Here is a 19,516-nt window from a genome sequence, read left to right as displayed (position 1 = left end):
GATGACGACCTGGTTTCTGTTTTGACACGTCCATCCCATGCATTTATACCCTCGGTGTTTCAGCGTCTCAGATTGAGTCATATTATTTCTTACAAAGTATGATATCAGGATCTGGTCTAAAGATTCTACTTTACTTTCCTACAGGGAGAATATTCAATAGACAAGTTTCCGCGTATTAGAGTATAACAAAGAAGCAGCAAGCACAAAAATAGCAGAGTAAACACGAAAAGACACGTGAACAAGACACAAAGACAGAATATAGTGAGTAGAGACGATTGAATGCCATATGTACCCAATCCAAAGCCAAAAAGCCAAAAAGCCAAAGCCGTACAAAGACCATAATACAAAACATGCAACATAAACATGCAGAGGCATAAGAAATGACAAAGGAAAGCGAGTTTTTCTTGGTGGGTTTCGTCTAGCCTTTGAGGCCAACACCTGTTTTTGCTTTCTCTCTTTTTTTTTTTTTTTTTTTTTTTTTTCCTTTTTTGCTTTTCTCTATTTCCTTCGCGGATTCGACCTTGATCATGGTATCAAGCTCGACTGGTGACCGTGTTTCGCCCAGTCAACTTTCTCGCTATGGTCATGGCCTTGGACCATGTCTTCTTCTTTTCAATGCGAGCGACAGGATCAGGCGGTGCAGCACCGGTAGCAAGAAGCTCCGTTGGCATATCCTCCTGGTGCTTGGCGTTATGCAAAGCCAGCACGGCCATTTGGCCCAGGAAAGAGGGGTGCTCAATAAGATCCTCCAGACGAACCTTGAGACCCTCTTGCTCCAGGAGCCAGGTAAGCTGGGCTAAATTGAAGACGTCACCGCCGAGATCAAAGAAGGACGAGTCCAACTGGAAGGCGGATTGGTGGGTGGGTTTGTCCGCTTCTGGGTCGACGGGGCCGGTCGTGGTGCGACTGGGCAGGACCTGGTGCCACGAGCGAGACAGAATGTCTGAATGCACGAGCAGCTCTGCGATGGAGCGCGACTTGAGGTGCGCGCTGAGGAAGTGCTCGTCTGTTGGTCGGGGTTGATCGTCGATTGTCTGCGGTGGCAGGGAGCGTAGCATGCTGGCGGAGGGCAGGGAGGCGGTTGGGTTGGCGACGAGGGATTGCGCAATCTCACAGGCCATGTCGAGAACCTTGGATGCGAACGATGGCATCACAGGGCCCTTTTCGGAGTAGCCGAGGGTGACATCGAGGCCTCGTTCGCCGGAAGGACGGGATACCATGGTGAGATCGGCTAGGTTGTCATTGACGCCGACACCACCCATGCGGTACTTGTTGTTGTCGAGCTGCATGTTTCCTTCGTAGTCGACGTTCTGGTGGAAGACTGAGGTGGTGAAGTAGGTCCAGTCGGGCCAGTCGGTACATTGCTTGATGATCTCGCGGAAGCCCAGGGACTCGAAAGGCATGTTGGAGACCTGTTGGTCCTGGAGGTAGCGGAATAGATCGACACCGGTCCATTTCTCATCGAACTTCACGCGGACCGGGATGACATTGACACAGGGCCCAACGGTGCTCTCGATACCGGGCACTGTGGCGTTGCGGCCGCTGATAGTCAGGCCAAAGATAACATCAGACTGAGCAGAGAGCTTGGCAAGGGCCAGGGCCCAGGCAGCCTGCATGACAGTTGCGATAGTGACATTTCCGAGGGCAGTGGGCGAGATCTCAATCTTTCTGTGGATCTCGGTGAATGCTCCAACGTTCTGGAACATGCTGGTACCGCGTCTGCGGACAACTTGGGTCATATGAGAGCCCTTGAGAAGGTCCGTCCAGTGGCGGTAATGGTCCGGGGTGATTGTTCCTGGCAACTGTCGCAAGTAACCAGCGAAGGGGGTAACCGGAGGCAGTGGGGTGCCTTCATATCCGTGCTTAATGGCAGCCATGATCTTTGGCAAGCACACTCCATCGTACTGAGTGTGAGAGAGGCGGATCATGATACGGTGCTGGTCGCTGTTCTTCTTCTTGACAACGTAGAACTGCACGTACTGCTCGCCCTCGCGCGGTCCGTATTCACGATCTCTCTGTTGAAGGGTCATGGTGAATTCATCAAGAGCGCGGTCCGTCTCATAAACGAAGATGCTGGGACGGATCTTGCGCAGCACGACCTGGAAGAACTGGTCATGGAAGCACACAAAGACTGTGCGCAGAATATCAAATGCAGCGACAACCTTCAAGCAACTCTCGCGAAGGCGTCTCAGGTCCAGGGGACCGTTGCCCTCAAGATAGAAGTAGTTAAGCATCCATCGAGACTTGAAGAGAGTCGCCGTCAGAGACATCGCCTGGAAGTCAGTGACAGGGAGGACATCGGCGATGCCACCCTTGAATACACCAACCTTGGGACAGATACCGCGCTGCACCGCGGCATCATCGACACACGATGGCTTGAGAACCTCGAGGCTCTCGGTAGAGGGGCTGGGCCCCAGTGTCGTTGGGGTGATATTGAGTAAATCACTGTCAACCTCCTTGTGGCCGCCTGACTTGAGATCGGCATTCAGCATCTGCTGAGTGACATTGGCGGCTCGCACCGTTGTCAACATGTCCTCGAAGACAGGATTGTTGAAGACATCTGCAACAGTAAGGACCAGGCCCTCTTCACGAGCGGCACTGACCATCTTCATGGCGGTGATGCTGTCACCGCCCAACTTGAAGAAGCTGTCCTGGTGTCTCACCACGTTAGGTGAGAGGCCAAGAGCTGTGCTCCAAAGATTCCACAATTTCCTTTCCACATCGACCGACATCCCATCCTCGCTGGAACGGGAAGTCGCCGAACAAACACCCGAATCATCTGCTCCTTGTATACCTAACTGGTACGGTGAGTCGGCTATGGTATCAGTGTGACCGCCATAGCTTGACAACCCTTCTGTGCGAATGGGAGGCACCGTCAGTTTTCCTTCTCTCAACATCTGCCCAATAATCTCATGAACACGATCATCAATAATTTTCTGCATAGCACTGCTGTCAATAGCCTCTCCGGTCGACTTTGCCTTGTCAGCCAGTGTGGTTTGGGAGCGATCCCAATCCACCGACTCAGGTTCAGCCTCAGAAGCGAATGTGGACTGCGACAGAGTCGCAGCCGGGGACTCAATAAAGCCAGTGAACACCTTGGCGATGGTGTCAGCCAGGCTCTGTGCCTCCTCGTCAGACACAATATCATTCCAGTATCTCAAAAGAATACCCTCCTGGCCTCGCGCAATCTCAACGTTCACAGTGACCGCGTACTGTATTTAGTTAGTAGTTGAACCGACGCATTGATAGGACGGATACTCACCTCGCTCGGGTCATGTGCATGTTGAAGATCGAAGGACAGTCCCTTGTCCTTGGGACCACCCGCAACGGAGTGGTTCTGGATCGACAAGGTAGTATTGAAGAGGGACTGTCCCTGCCAACCAAGCTCATGCTGAATGCTCGCCAAAGAGCAGCTTTGGTGGGGAATGCATCGAATATAATCATCCTGAACACTCTTGGACACATCCGTCAGGGTCTGCTGATCGGAGAACTGGACTCGGCAGCAAAGCATGTTAATAAAGATTCCAACCATGTCCTGAATGCCATCGACAGGGGCATCGCGACCGGCAGAGAGATATCCGAAACAAACGTCATCGGACCCAACGAACTGTCGCAAAACGATGGCCCAAGCGGAAAGGGTTAAGTTAGCGAGAGTCACCGAGCTTCGCTCGCAGAATTTAAGCAACTCAGGGAATCGCTGGAAGTTCATCTTGACACCCTTTAGTTCCCTCTTGGCTTCGAACACAGCCGATGGGGCGAGGTGACATGGGTGAACTCCGCCGAGGTATTCCTTCCAGTGACTGAGTGCGTCACTATGGCTTTGAGTCCTGATGAGTTTGATGTAGTCGCTGAAGAGAGGTCCTGAACCCTCGGCAATTTTTCGCTCGTAGGCGAGAGTCAGGTCACGGAGGAGTACATCCACCGAGCCACCGTCGATGATGGCATGGTTCATCTCCAGCTTGAGAATTACACGTCCGGTGTTCGTTTTGCAAACTGTCAATTGATGAGAAAGCTTCGCTTGGCGCATTGCGTTCCTGTCACGGAGGGAAATGGCAGCCAGCTTCTCCTCAACCTGTGAGTCCTGGCATTGCACGCGTAAGATATTGTCGGAAAGATTCTTGAGCACCAGTTGATCGAAGGATCCGCCCGTGTAGTTGCTGTCGACGAAAATAGTTCGGAGCACAGGATGACGGTCGACGAGGGCCTGCCAAGCGCGGGCAACTCCCTCAGCGTCGACCTTGCCAGATTTGCCATCCTTGATCTCAAACACAGTATGGAACATGTACGCATTGGGATCGCGGAGCTGGCTGAGCAAGAGTCCCTCCTGCATCGGAGAGCAGGGATATATGTCCTCGACGTCGTCCTTGTTCCGAATGCCGGCCTTGCGGAAGGTGCTGGCAGTGAGCATCTGGAGGCCGTGATAGTTAATTGGGAGGAGGGGGTAGTCGCTGAGAGTGGGCTCTGGAGTGGCCGTTTTGAGGGTGAGGATATCCTTATCGAGGGTCTGCTTGCATTGGAGAATCCAGCGGCGAATAGAGCCCTGATGCTGCATTTTGTTGTTGTAGGTGAAAGCAACATTAAGGCGTTCTTTGATGACAATGGCGGATACCTCGAAGAGGGCGAAACGAGCAGTCTGGGGGCCCATGTCACCTGCGACAGCAAAGTCCGAGCTGTCAAAGACGCTACCATGGTGATGGAATAGCGAATCAGCTCGCTCAAGTTGCTGCATCTTACCCAGGTAATTGAACAGGATTTCTAACGGGACAGGGAAATCGGAACCCTGGTCTTGAAGCAGGTTTTTGGCGAAGTAAGGACGCCCATTGTCTGCGATCTTCCTCCTGGTGTCCTTCACACGCTTGATAATGTCGTTGAGGGCACCTTGTTGTGTCAGCTGTCTGTCAACAAGATGAGGTATGGGAAACTTACGAGCTTCGGAGTCCACTAGCAAAGGGGCCATTGTGGTAAACCAGCCAACTGTTCTGGAAAGATCAATGTCGGCTTCCCAGGCTTCTCTGCCATGTCCTTCGTTGTAAATAGTTGGCACCCTGCGATCAGTGAAGGTGCGACCGAAGGAATAAATGATGGCAGACAGCAAAATGTCGACAGTGTCAGTCCGGAAGACACTGTGGCAGCCATCCAGGATGAATTTGGTAGTATCCTCACTCAACATGAAGGATTCCATCTTGATGTCTCCGTAAACATTGGGTGAACCTTGCATGCCCCAGTAAAGCAAGCTCGGCTTCTCAGGAGTGAAAGGCAGAGAAATAGTCGCATCCTGTATCTTGGCTCTCTCCGTCTGCATGGCACACCAGCTTTGGAAGGACAATGCTTTGTCGAGTGAAAGAGATCCAGAGACAACGAGCTCTTCGAGGTCCTGGAGCACGATGCGCCATGATACCATGTCAATGCAGAGATGGTGAGCGACGAGGAATAAGACCTGACCACCGGTGCGAAGGTTAAACAAGTCGGCTGCAAGAATAGGTCCATTGAGAGGATCGAGACAATTTTGACTCTCAGCAATCTTTGGAACCATCCCACGGATATCGGCCACAGAGTGAACGCGGAATTGGAAAGATTCATCGACCTCCTGTGAGGTTGAGTTAGAAAATGTTCGATCAGGGATTTGTAGGGAGCCTACCGCTGCAGTTTTCTGTTGCCAAGTGCCGTCACTAGATGTGCTGAAGCGCGCGCGGAACATGGCATGCTGGCCAATAACAGCCTTGACGGCGCGCTTGAGGACCTCACCCTCACAACGACGAGCGATGCGAACAGTCATGCTTTGGTTGAAGCGAGCGGCGCCCTTGAACGAGTCCGAGCTCTGGAAGTAGAGCCTTTGGACAGGAGAGAGTGCGAAACCATCACCAGACTTCTCTTCGCGCTGTGAAACAGGCGCCTTGGAGCTGGCAGTTTGAGCAAGTTCCTTCAGTGATCTGCTCTGCAGAATGTCGTGTAGTGTCACGACAAGTCCTTGTTTGCGAGCGCGAGAAATGACAGCCATTCCAGTGATGCTGTCGCCGCCTGTGAGAACCGGTTAGTATATTCAATGCTTTGGAATGACGGGATACTTACCCAAGCTGACAAAGGAGCGATCGACGTTGACCTTCTGTAGGGAGATATTCAACACTTGTGCAAAGATCTCGCGGATAATGCTGAGCGATCCATGCTTCTCTTCCTTTTCTTGCGGCTTCTCCTCGATCTTGCCACGCTTGATGCGATCGTAATCGGCCATGATACGCTCGTAGGATGCATCATCAATATCCTCAACCCAAGCAGTGATCTTCTTCCGGTCGAGCTTTCCCGAAACGAGCATGGGAAGCTTCTTAATGAGAGCCCAAGTCTGCGGAACCATGTAAATGGGCAGCTGGTTCTCAAGATTCTTCTGCACTTCGACCAGCTCGTTGTAAGCGTGGCGCTCAAGCTCATTCTCGTCAACAAGCTCACAGGGCTTGTCAGAAATAAGCTTGGTATCAGCTGCCACACTGTTCAAAGACATCACAGTGACCAGGCGCTGCTTAAGCGGGCCGTTCTTGGGGAGCACGACGACAGCGTGGCGGGTAAGAGCATCTTCAGAGAGGCGATGCTCGATCTCACCAAGCTCCATCCGCTGGCCATGCAATTTGACCTGGTGATCCTTCCGGCTGATGTACTGAATTGATCCGTCAGGGTTGTAGTAGCAAAGATCGCCAGTCTTGTAGATTCGGCGAGGACCCGGGATCGCAGGGGTGAAGTCCTTGATCCAGGCAGGGTCCGAAGTGAATGCTTCTGCGTTTTTCTCGGGGTTTTTGAGGTACTCTCTGGCCAACGGAGCACCTTCAAGTGCAAGTTCACCGACTGCGCCCAGAGGAGTCAGCCGATCATGGTTGTCGGGGTCAACAATCCAAGTGAGAGTGCTGGGAATACCGTAACCGATACGCCCGGGATCACGGTTAGTGGCCACTGCATTGTCGATCACAGCAAAGACACAGGTCTCGGTCGGTCCGTACCCATTCATGAGGTGAACAGAATTGGCCCACTTGGTGATGACTTCATTAGACATCTTCTCTCCACCACAAACGAGGTGCTTGAGAGAAGGCACTGAGGATGGCTCAATGATGCTTGCAATCGAAGGGGTGAGGAACGTCCAAGTGACATTGAGTCGACGAATTGCGCCCGCAACATCGTTGAGACGGTCATCTTCGCTGGGCACACATATGGTACCTCCGAGCATGAGAATCGCAAGAGTCTCCATAACAGCAGCATCAAAAGTGAGGGAGGCGAATTGGAATACTCTCGATGTCTCATCCATGCGTACCCACGGGGCGAATGCCATGATGCTGCTGACCACATTGCGGTGCTCGACAATAATTCCCTTGGCCCGACCAGTGCTCCCAGAGGTGAATAGAGCATAAGCCATGTTGGTGGGTTTGACGTCAGTTCGGCGACGGGAAGATGACTTGAGTGCGCCATAGGCCTTGATCGTCTCCTTGCTGATGGGGATAACAGTCTTCACAACCCGACTGTAGCGGTTTGTATAGTTGGGGGTGCATAGTATCATGTTGGCACCGACGTCGGCAAGGATTTCCTCGTGTCGCGAGGTAGGGTGGGAGGGATCCAAAGGTACGTACCCACCACCGGCGATGAGAATACTGATAAGGGTGACCATTGCCCAAGCTGACTTGTCCAGACAGACCGGAACAAACACTTCTGGGCCAACTCCGCGAGAGACAAGGTAGTTGGCAAAGCCAGAGGCCAGGTTCCAGAATTCTCTGTAGGTGATGTCGCCATCCCAGGCACATACAGCCTGGGCATTCGGAGTCTCCTCGGACTTCTCACGAATGAAATCTTGGACGGTTCGTTCCACTGTGAGGGGAATGCGCTCGTTCCATGTACCAATTTCAGCCTTGTCCTCGGGGCTTACGACCTCCAAATCTTCGAGCTTGCTCGTGCTGTTCTTAGGCAAGGCAATCAACTGCTGCAGAACATGTGCAAATTGTTCGGTAAGTCGCTTGGTGTGCCATCCGCTGATGACAAGCTCATCGTGGTGAACGGTGAAGGAGATGCTTGTCTTCGTGATTCCACATTCCACAACAAGGGGGTGAGTGAAGAAGTCTTCGCTTGTTTCACGTTTCTCGTCGATCCAGATCTTGTTGTCGAGTTCGCCATCGCCTGGCTGGATCACAAGCAAGTTTTGGAAATTGCAACCCTCGGAGGTATCCTTGTTCAGTTGCCGGATACGCTGAAGACCAGAGTGCAAATGTGGGATCATCTCGGTGGTCGACTGGTGGATCTTCTGCAAGTACTGCATAGTGGACATAGCATTGTCAACCTGGACTCGGGTGGGGACAGTGGTCAGAACAGGACCAGCAATATCTGCAACACCGGGGAGATCGATATTTCTACCCGACAGAGTCTCGCCGAAGCACACATCACCGGAGGCAGTGTGTGTAGCAATGACAATTGCCCATGCAGCGCGCATGAGGACGGGGATCGTAAAGTCGACGCTGTTGCGGGTGCGGGAAAGTTTCATGTTGTGATACTGGGTGTTGCCAGCACGCATGGCATCAGGAACAGCGTTCTTGTTATGAGGGAAAGGAGTGCTGGACAGATCAGTCAGGTAAGACTTCCAGAAAGCATCAGACTCCTCCATATCCTTCTTAGCCAGATAGTCGATGAACAGACTGTAAGGGGTGCCAGCGCGCTTGGGCTGTGAGGAAAAGTAGTTCTCTTCGACCTTGCGGAATACCAGAGGAATACTCCAGCCGTCATAAAGGGCGTGGTGAACAGACCACACAAAGTAGCTGTCAGACGAGCCACGGGGATGCACCATGGCGTAACCAGTGAGAGCTGCTCCATTTTGCTTGGGAAGGTGAAGGAAATCGTTGGGCAGAGAATCGAACGACTCTGCTTCGACCCAGGAGATGGGGCCATCCTTGAGGACAACTTGAGCAAAGTTCATAGCTTCAGTGTGGACAATGCGAGTGCGAAGGATTTCCAAGTCTGACACCGTTTGCTGCCAGGCCTGTTTGAATTTACCGACATCAATGCCAGCAGCAAGACGGAACGAGGGCTGAGCAACATAAGCACCGTTATGCTTGATAGAGAGCGTGAGAAGACCCTCCTGCACAGCGCTGCATGGGTAAATATCGCTGATAAGGTCCTTGGACACTTCGCAGCTGTCGGTGACTTCATCCATCAGATTTTCGAGGTAGACTCCAGAGGGCAGCAATGAGAATGCCTTGATATCTTCTTTCTTAACTTCAGCAGGGCCGTCAGACACGACGCAGCTCTTGGCCATGTCAACCAATATCGGGGAATTGAAGATGCCCGAGACGGTGAGTGCGATGCCTTCTGCTTGAGCAGCGCCGACGAGGTTCATGGCGGACAAGGAATCACCACCCAGACCGAAGAAGCTGTCATCGACGGTCACAGATCCAGCTTCAAGCTCGAGGGTCTTTTCGACAAGGGCCACCAGCTTGATCTCGAGGCCGGTAGCTGAGGAAATCTCCCGTCTGTCGGAGGTGGTGAGGGTAATGTAAGACTTAAGAGTATCCTTGGATAAGGTTTGTACCATGGCCCGCAATCTTCGGCGGTCAATCTTTCCCGAGGAAGTGAAGGGCAAGTTGCGGATAGGGAAGAAGAGTCGAGGCATCATGCTCTGAGGTAGGAGTTCGGGCAGAGAGCCCTTCAACTTCTGAATGGCATCCATGTTGGACATGGAGATAGGCAGGAGCAGTGGATCGGCTCCAGGAACCGTGGGGGCAAATTGATCGTTGCTGCCGCCGTTGGAATCTGGGTCATGAACCGTGAAGAATGCGGCGAGACCCTTGGCGATGGTCCGTTCCTCGGGGACAACGACGTCAACAGCAACCTGAGAATCTTCAGGTAGGCAGCGGATACATTGTTGTTCAATCTCCTCCAGTTCAATTCGCTGGCCGTTGAACTTGATCTGAGTGTCTTTGCGGGAGATGAAAGCCAGACTGCCATCACTGTTGTAGCGAACAAGATCACCAGTACGGTACATGCGATCGTTCCGCTTGAACACGCCCTGTAAGCCGGAATGACGGTTCCACACAGGATTCTCGAAGAAAGAGGCCTTCGTCTTTTCCTCGTTGGCAAGGTATCCACGGGCAATGTTGCTTCCTTCAAGGATCAGCTCACCGACAGCGCCAACGGGCAGCAGACGGTTGGAGTTGTTCGGATCGACAATCCAGACTCTGCAATTTGGAGATGTTCCAATAGATGTGGGGTCATCGTTGACACGGTTTCCATCCCAATCAACCTTGACACCAACTGTAGCAACGACTGTCGCCTCGGAGGGACCATAGGCATTGATGACACACCGGTCTGCCCAGCGGTCAATATGGTTGGCGGGCATCTTCTCGCCGCCTGTGATAATGACCTTGAGGCTAGGGACGTTTTTCGGCTCTAGTGTATTGACAATGGCAGGAGGTGCCGAGATGTAGGTGGCTTCCATTCGGCGGATGGCACCACCCAAGTTGTTCATCCGCTCATCCTCGCTGGGAATACAGACACAGCCACCAGTCATGAGAATCATCATGATCTCCAAGATGCTAACGTCAAAGGTGTAGTTAGAGAACTGCAAAGCACGGGTTGTGGAGTTCATGTGCAGGCCGTCGATCATGGCGATCGCGGTGGTGCTAAGGGCAGTATGTTCGACGACAGTTGCCTTGGGCTTTCCAGTAGTACCAGAGGTAAATATAGCATATGCAGCATTGTTTGGAGTAGGACGAGCACCGGGCAGAGCCAAAGGCGAATCAGGAAGTTGGGAGATTGAAGTCTGGCAGACGGCGAATGATTTAGTGCACAGTTTCGAAACCTTGGTGTGGACTGAGGACGAGCACAAGACAAGGTTAGTGCCAATTTCATCGATAAGCATCTTCAGTCGAGAATCGGGGTGGGATGGGTCAATCGAGACGAAGGCTCCACCCGCCTTGAGAACAGCCAGCTGGGCCACTACAGCCCAAGCTGACTTCTCGAAGCACAACACCACAAAGGCTTCGGGCTTGACTCCAAGGCTGGAGAGATGACGAGCCAGGCGACTGGACACAATTTCAAGTTGCCCATAGGTGAAATTCTTGTCCCAAGAGCAGACGGCTTCGGCGCGGGGGTGGAGGAGGGCCTGCTGCTGGATGAGTTCGTCGGCGCATTTCTCCACTCTAGGAGGGGATGCGGCATTCCAATCGCGGATTCGACGAACTGAGCGTTCAGGGAGTACATTGACGTCCCCTATGGTGCGGTCACGGAGGTTGTGGGCTATCAAATCGTCCAAGACTTGGTCAAACATGTCCATGACATGGCTGACCTGGAAGGAGGAAAGGGTGTCTGAGGAGTAGGTGAAGTGTATCTCGGCGTACGAATGCGAGACTTCAGCTTCAACCAAGATCTTGTAAGCACTAGAGGTGCTTGGCTCCCGGGTACTTCCCTTGGGGAGATTGGAAGCCGTGCGGTAAATCAGGGAGGTGTTGAAGAGCGTTGTGTTATCGAGTCCAAGCTGGTGCTTGACTGCGTCCAAGGGAGCGACATTCAATGCACTGGTCTCACAGTCCCTCTTTGCTTTTTGGAGAGTCTCCTGCAGCTTTTGCTCGTTCTGTACGAGGAAACGGCAGGTGGAAACTCCATCGGCCTCCGATTTCGTCTCGGAGGCTGCGGCGGAATATCCAAAGCAAACATCGTCTGAGCCAGTGTACCACCGGAGAACAACCGCCCAGGCGAACTGGAAGAGAGTTTCTACAGGCAGGCCAGACAATCTGCTGAAGGCATGGATGTTGGCTGACTGCTTGTTGAGCGTGCGAATGGAGCGGGCATTGGCGCTTGCTTCATGGGAGAGCGCCGGGAAAATGCAGGGCTCAACGTCGGCGAGATACTCCTTCCAGAAAGCGATGTTGGGCCCGGAGAGACTGGCCTGCCGTGCAGCCCGGTTACCAGTCTTGGATCCGTTCCAATGCTTAATGTCGAAAGCCTCGAGAGCACTGCTCGAGAGCGCTTGTGTTTCGAATTTGAGGGCCTGGCGGTTTAGCTTTCCAGAGACGGTCAAGGGGAGGGAGGAAATGGGGATGTAGAAACTCGGAACCTTGCTACCAGGAAGACTGGTACTCAGACTAGCGTGCAAGCTAGACATGGCATCTTTCATTCCGGGCGTTGCGGACTGGAGGACGCGGTCCCCATAAGTGACTGGGATGGTGTCCGAGAAGACCACGAAAGCAACAAGGGCATTTGTCTTCATGTCGCCACGTTGCAGCTGGACGCTTTCCACAACACACTTCTTCTTTTCCAGGAATGTATCGATGCGCGTCTGAGTCTGGATAAGCTCGCTAGCCAAGGCGGATTGACTCTTATCATTCTTTCGGCCGACGAAAACGAGGGAGCCATCGGATTTGTACCGAACAAGATCCCCGGTCTTGAAAAGACGGTGTTTACGCCCTCCTCGTTGTCCAGAAAGCCAAGGAGCGTTCTCGAAAAAGTCACTGGTCTCTACAGACTGGTCGTCGAGGTAGCCCGAGGCAATAACAGGGCCCTCGAGGGCCAATTCTCCCACAGAGCCGATCGGAACAAGGTTCTCGTGGTTGGAGGGGTCAACCACCCATGAAACACAGGACGTGCTCTTTCCAATGAGCGCAGCCTCGTGCTCCTCCTGAGAACAGAACACATGGAAGGAGGCCGCTGAGCTCTCGCATGTTCCATACAAAACCTGCAATTGGAGGTCGTCGGTCTTCCAGTGGTCGAGCACGCTCTGGGGCACAACTTCGCCGCCGAGGGCGATCGATCGCAGGCCCGGAACATCCTTGGGGGAGAAGAAGCTTGCGGCTGTCGGGGTGATGCTCGCGACATTAACATGGAGCGCATTGATACAGGCAGCCAAGTTGAGAGGGTCAATGTCAGCCGGAATGCAAATGCAACCACCCCACATGAAAGTGGCGAATGCCTCGACAATAAATGCATCGGATGTATGGGGTGCGAATTGCAGAGTCCTGGAGACATCGGCAATTGCCATGGTGGTAGCGAATGCCTCGGCTCGGGTCATGACAGTTGAATGGTCAAGGACGACACTCTTAGCGGGGCCGGAGGTACCGGCAGTCATAGCGACGTATGCGACGTCTGATGATTGTGCCACGGGGTTGAGATCCTCGTCCGCGAGGTACTCGAGAAGAGACTCGCTTACAGGGATGACGTACGGTACGGCATCCTCGAGGACGTGAGCCTTCTCCGGGGAAGCCAGAGCGACTTGGACGGCGTTGTCGACAATCCAGTTCTCAACAGCAGCGAGACTCTCGGGTGTGTCAACTGGAATACAGCCACCACCGGCTTTCATGATTGCCAATGTGGAGACTATGTTCCAGATAGACTTCTCGAAGCAGATGGGGATCAGTGTGCCGGGACCGACACCGAAAGTGACAAGATAGCCTGCCAATCGGGAGGAGAATTGATCCAACTTGGAGTAAGTCAAGTTCCCATCCCAAGCAGTTACAGCCAAGGCATCAGAGCGCTTCTTGGCCATCTCTTGGACAACGTGATGGGCGCACTTTTCGAAGGGCTTGTGAGTCTTACTGTTCCACGCCATGATCTGGGCACGGTTATCCTCGCTCAAGTTGTTTAGCTGGCGGATTTCACAGTCAATGTTCGACACAACGTTCTCAAGGCATCGAAGGTATGTATTGGCCACATTGGCAGCCTGTGAATCAGAGAGATTCGTAGTCCAGTAGTTGAGGTCAATGCGAGCCGTGGTATCCATGGCCTCGATGTTGATGAATACCGGGAACTCGGCGGGATCGTGAATTGAGCCAACCTCAGCACACTCGATTTCGCTGCTGACAGCATCCTTAGAACTGGGAAGACGGCGGTAGGAGACACCGGAATTGAACAAATTGGTGTCGGACAGCTTCAAAGCATGCTGGATCTCGATGAGCGAAGTGTGACGATAAGGAAGGCTTTCCATGTAGTCGTTCTGGATTTGGTGTAGCACATCACTGAGCTTCGCATCATCGGCAACCTTCATGCGACAGATTAGAAGGTTGATAACTGGTCCGACCACCCACTGGACGCCGTCAGCAGAAACATCACGCAGGGAAGCCATGTAACTAAAGGAGACATCGTCGGATCCACAGAACGCGCGGAGAGTAAGGCCCCATGCGGCATTGAAGACATTTGCGAGAGTGATTCCGCGTTTCTCGCAGACAGTTTGGAGTTCGTCTAGGGCCCCAAAGTTGACAGGAATAGACCGAAGTGCCTTTGCTGACTGTTGGCCGTCAGTGAGGGCGGGGAAGTGGCACGGCTTAGCTTGATCCAAGTACGAACGCCAGTAGCTGATGCTAGCTTCGTTCGGCGCATCCTGCATGTACTGGATATAATCCTTGAACAAAGGCTGAGGGCTTTCCTCGAGTCTGCCTGCATATGCGAGCTGTAAGTCACGGAGAATGATGGAGATGGAGTTACCGTCCATCGCCGCATGACTGATCTCAATGCGAGCAAACAGTCTGCCAGTGGGTGTCTGGCAAATAGAGAAACGATACGCTGGTTCAGGCTCGCTGTAATCCTTGGGGTCTTCCTTGTCAAACGTGGCCAGCACGTCCTTTTCCCCTGAAGACTGCAAGAAAACAGGAGTAGCATCATAACTCTTCAGTACGACCTGGCAGAAGGGGTCGCGAGGAGTGAGGTTCTCAACGAAGATTGTGCGGAACATCGCATGATGAGAAACGACCTTCTGCCATGCATTGACCAGGCGATCGAGGTTTGGCTTGCCAGATCCAGTGGCCCGAATTTCAAAGGTGTCGTGGACAGCATAGTAGGAGCTATCTCGCTTGCGACCAAGTAGGATACCCTGCTGCATGCGAGAACAAGGATAGATATCCTCAACAAAGTCAGGGGACTCAATACCCATAGCAGGCAACTTTTCATTGAGCAACTTGTCCAAGGTAGGGTAGGTCAGCGACAGCATTGGGAACGAGCTGAGAGTCAAACGCGGCTCGAGGGTCGGAAGCTGCTCAGAGAGGGTTACAAGCAGCTCCTGGCATTCGGAAACCCATCGGTGAATACGATTCTGGTGCTGCATGAACTTGTTAAAGGAGAAGTTGAATCGAACCTTCCCAGCCACGACCATCGCAGAGATCTCAAACAGACCAAAGCGGGGAGTATCTGATCCGAAGTCAGCGGCGCCGCCTCCTTGCCCAGCTTCTCCTGCCATCTGATCAACAAGTTGGAAGAGACCATCCTTCCTTTGTAGATCTCGGTGTTGTCCAACGTAGTTGAATGACATCTCGAAGGGATGAGGGTGCTTGGACCCTTGATTGCCCTGAGCTGGGAGTACACGGCTGGTGAAATCTGCGCGGCCATTGTCCGTGACGCGACGGCGAAGATCCTTAACCTGGATGAGGGTATCAATGGGGCTGTCTGACTTGTATGCTGAGACAAAGATTGGGTGCAGAATGGTGAACCAGCCAACAGTATGCGAAATATCAATGGACGGGTCCCAGACTTCGCGTCCGTGGCCTTCATTGTAGATCGTTGGAAGAGAACGATCGGGGAAAGCGCGGCCAAATGAGTGGAGCATTGCTGCCAGGAATAAGTCAATTGGCTCGGTGCCAAGAGCTTTGTGACATTCCAGCAGAATAGCATTGGTATGAGCTGGGTCGATCTCAAACGAGGCACAATCCACATCTCCATAAGTAGTTTGAGTGTCTTTGAGCCCCCAGTAACCAAAGTCGGGTACAGCGAGAGCATCAGTTGCAACTTTGTGCTCAGCACGTAGGGTGTTGCAGTGCTCATTCTGCAGGCGGCACCAGGTCTGGAAAGGCAACGAACCATCACTGGTTCCAGTCTTCTCGGGGTTTAGAATGATGTCTTCCAAATCTTCCAGAATAATTCTCCAAGAGACAATGTCGACGACCAAGTGATGAGCTGTCATTGACAGGACATTAGGCCGGCCCTTCACCAAGAAATAATCCACTGCCAGCAGTGGCCCAGAAAAGCAGTTGATAGAGGATTGGCTGTCGGCGACATGAGTTTCGACCTCGTTCATGTTGGCAAGAGTGTGCATTCGCCATCTGTAAGATCCCTTGATATCGCGAGTAATGTGTTGACTGGACGCCGTCGCGAAACCTGTGTCAGTGAATCGTGCACGGAGCATGGAGTGCCGAGATACCAGCGTTTCGACAGCCTTGCGGAGGGTCCTTTCGTCGACGGGTTTATTCAAGCGAGTCAGGATTCCTTGATTGAAGTGGCCTTGGCCCTCCTTGCGTACACCGAAGTGAAGGCTCTGGATGGGGGACAGGCTGAACGGTTCGTCAACAGCTTCTTCGTAAGTCGTAAGGTGATCAATCGTCTTTGCGCGAGTTGCGAGGTCGCGGATTGATTTGCTCCGAAGTAGCTCCTGTACAGAGAGGGCAAACCCTCGCTTCTTACATAGACCGATACATGTCATAGCTGCGATCGAATCACCACCGAGGGCGAGGAAGCTCTCATTCAAATTGAGCTGGTTCTGGGGAATGTTGAGGACACGGCTATATACAGCGGCTAAAGCTTCCTCTCTGTCGTTGGCGGGCTGTGAGGCTTCTGCGTCGACAATTGCAGCGGAGGTACCGTTCTGAAGATCCGGATCGCTCTCCATACCGGCGACCCAAGTGGAAATGCCCTTGCGGTCTAGCTTCCCTGATGGCAGAAGTGGCAGAGCTTCGACACACAACCACACCGCAGGGACCATGTAAGTGGGGAGGCGAGCTGATAGACGCTCTCGGATGCCAGGGACAAGCTCAGCCTTTTTCGAGGCGGGGACTAGTCGTAGAGGTTCCAAGTCCGAATCAGACTGTTCCGCAAGCAAACCAGTGGACGACACAACTGCCGCCAGGCGTCCCTTGGAAAACCCAGTCTTGGGGAAAAAGACAGAGCAATGAGTGACGTTCGAATCTTTGCTGAGCTGATTCTCAATTTCGCCGAGCTCGATCCGTTGTCCGTGAACCTTGACCTGTGTATCCTTGCGACCGACGTAGTTCAGGGCACCAGTGTCGGAGTTGTACCTGGCGAGATCACCTGTCTTGTAGAATCTACGATTCGAGCCAGTTTCAGGGTCCAATGTAGTCCAAGCAGGGTCGTAGATGAATGATTCGTTTGTCTTTTGGGGATTATTCACGTAGCACCGGGCCAGGGGTGGGCCTTCCAAAAGTAGTTCTCCAGGGCAGCCCACGGGGACCAGTTCATCGTGGTTATCAGGGTTCACCAGCCAAGCTCTTACACCAATAGGCAGTCCGATATCTTTGCAATCGGTGTCAGGTGTAACATTGGAGTTGAGGACGGACGCCACGCTGGCCTCGGTAGGTCCATAACCATTGACCAGTTTGATTTTGGACCAGGTAGTCAGCTGTGACTGCGACATTGCCTCCCCGGCCAGGACCAAACTCTCCAGTCCTGGAACGCTCTCGATTTCAATAAAGCCGATGAATGACGGGGTGAAGCAAGCTTGGGTGACTCGCATCTCGTTGATGGTGCTCACAATATCGTTGAGCCGAGCTTCCTCGCTCGGAATGCACACGCACGCACCATGAATGAGCGGCGTCAATGTCTCGGCTAAACTAGCATCGAATGTGTGGGCGGCAAATTGAAGGCATCGCGAGTCGCGATAAATGCGCAGCCCGGGTCCATGCACCATCGCCCCGGACAGGAACGCGCGGTGCTCCAAGAGAGTCCCCTGTAAATCATGAGTCAGCTATTCGAGTAAATTATATTTTAATAAAAGTCTAACCTTGGGTTCTCCTGTTGATCCAGAGGTAAACAGAACATAAGCCGCATTTTGACTTGTGACACCAGATGCAAGATTGACACTGTCGGTGGGGTCCGACAGAGGATCGAGAGTATCAGCACAGAGGGGTATTAAAGTCTTTACGATCGGACGAAGTTTATCGGCAAGATGCTGAGAGCACAGCACAACCGGTGCCTCAACCGATTGGATGAGACCTTGCAGTCGGGAAGTTGGGTGACTTGGGTCCAATGGGACGAAGGCTCCCCCGGCTTTCATCACGCCAAGCATTGCAACGATATTCCATTTCTGCGCAGTCAGTACATCACATACCTCACAATTAATGCTGCACCATTCATGGAACATGCGACTAACCGATTTATCAAAACACAAAGCCACGCGGATTTCCGGCCCGACTCCCTGCATGCGAAGATAGCATGCAAGCTTCGACGCTTGGTGATCCAACTCGGCGAACGTCAAACTTCCATCCCACGCACACACAGCCTCACGATCAGGTCCGCTCAACATTTGATCGTGGATGGCCTCGTGAATGCAGCGATCGTGAAGCTGTGGAGTAGTGGAATTCCACTTGCGGATGCGTTGCCAGTCGTTCTCCGAGAACAAATTAAGCTGGCTAATAGCGGTGTTCTCGGCAGAAAGCACTTTGGCAAGCAACTGCTCAAAAATGTTTGCGATACTCTTCATCTGTTCCCCGGACATGTCACCCTTGCGCCATTCGAGGAAGATGCTGATGTCTCCACGCAGCACCTTGACATGAAGACGGACTTGACACTGCGCATTGTTAGCCCAACGCCGTTCTTGTCTACAGGAGACCCCCGTCGCCAGCTTGCGGGGCAAACTCACCTCGTCCGGAATAGCTGTCGCCAGAATAGGTTTTGAAGGAGAAGCAGGCGGGTCGTATGTGCGCAGCATGAAGATGGTGTTGAAAGGAAGATATGCCTCGGAAGCCTCGGGGCTTCCATTGTTCTGGCGAATCGCACTGTTTGCGCGCACCTTATCTACAATTGCTTTGAGAGAGTCGTTGTCGTTGATGGATATGCGGATCGTCGAAATGTTGACGGTAGAACGCTGTACAGATGATTTGGGAGAGCGCGAGTCGCCCTCGAGATGTTGGTAACCGAAGCATATATCCTCGGAGCGGATATAGTAGTGCAACAAGAGAGCCCAGGTGGCTCGTAGGATGGGGTCCAGACGGCCTTCGTTCCATGCGGTTAATAACTGCGCATGCTGAGCAGCCGTGGGTCTCGTCTTCATCGAGACTGGGCGTTTAGGCCCGTCAACCGTCGAAGCGAACCGAGGAAGATAGCACTTGGTGGATTGAGCCATGATGTCTAATGGCTGGATAGTACCAAGCCGTCTATGTTTCGTTTCGTGTTCGGTCGATGGAGAGGATGTGTATGTGTGGGCCTAAGGTACGAAGGATGAACGACAGTATTAATTCGACGGTGGTTCAAGTGCGCCCGCGAACTCGGACGGTCTCGTCTTATTTTAAAGAACTAAGTACAAGTATTTTTTTCTATTCCTGGAAAATACGTATGATTACCCTTACAATCGAAAATAGCCACCTCCGCCGGGGGCTGCATGGGCCACACCTCTCTCCAGAATCCAGTAATAGACGCCATATTCCTTGCATGGGATCTAGATGGAAGGGAGAGGGCGAGAGACAATACGTGGATCAGGTGTGTACTTGGCCCCCCTGTGGAACCAAGTCAGACACTCTTCTCTGCTTTTCTTTTTTCTTTTCTTTTTTCTATTTTTTTTTTCCCGAGTTGC

At 52.7% G+C, this 19,516-nt stretch overlaps 1 protein-coding gene across 1 annotated transcript; it reads right to left on the bottom strand.

Moving 5' to 3' along the window:
• Positions 1-533: 533 nt before the first annotated feature.
• nrps1 (uncharacterized protein) lies at positions 534-19,069 on the bottom strand (the record flags this gene model as incomplete). Its single annotated transcript, XM_061215365.1, has 8 exons — positions 534-3,212; positions 3,263-4,878; positions 4,927-5,587; positions 5,639-6,018; positions 6,070-17,674; positions 17,729-18,031; positions 18,098-18,514; positions 18,587-19,069. 8 exons carry the CDS (start codon positions 19,067-19,069, stop codon positions 534-536), a joined length of 18,144 nt encoding a protein of 6,047 aa, XP_061067877.1.
• Between the last annotated feature and the right edge of the window lie 447 nt (positions 19,070-19,516).

Source organism: Penicillium rubens, assembly GCF_028828025.1.
Source record: "Penicillium rubens strain IBT 27055 chromosome Unknown utg000004l_segment0_segment0, whole genome shotgun sequence".
Classification (NCBI taxonomy): Eukaryota; Fungi; Ascomycota; class Eurotiomycetes; order Eurotiales; family Aspergillaceae; genus Penicillium; species Penicillium rubens.
The sequence above is the reverse complement of the archived record's forward strand: the minus strand, read 5'-3'. Positions and strand labels throughout refer to the sequence as shown.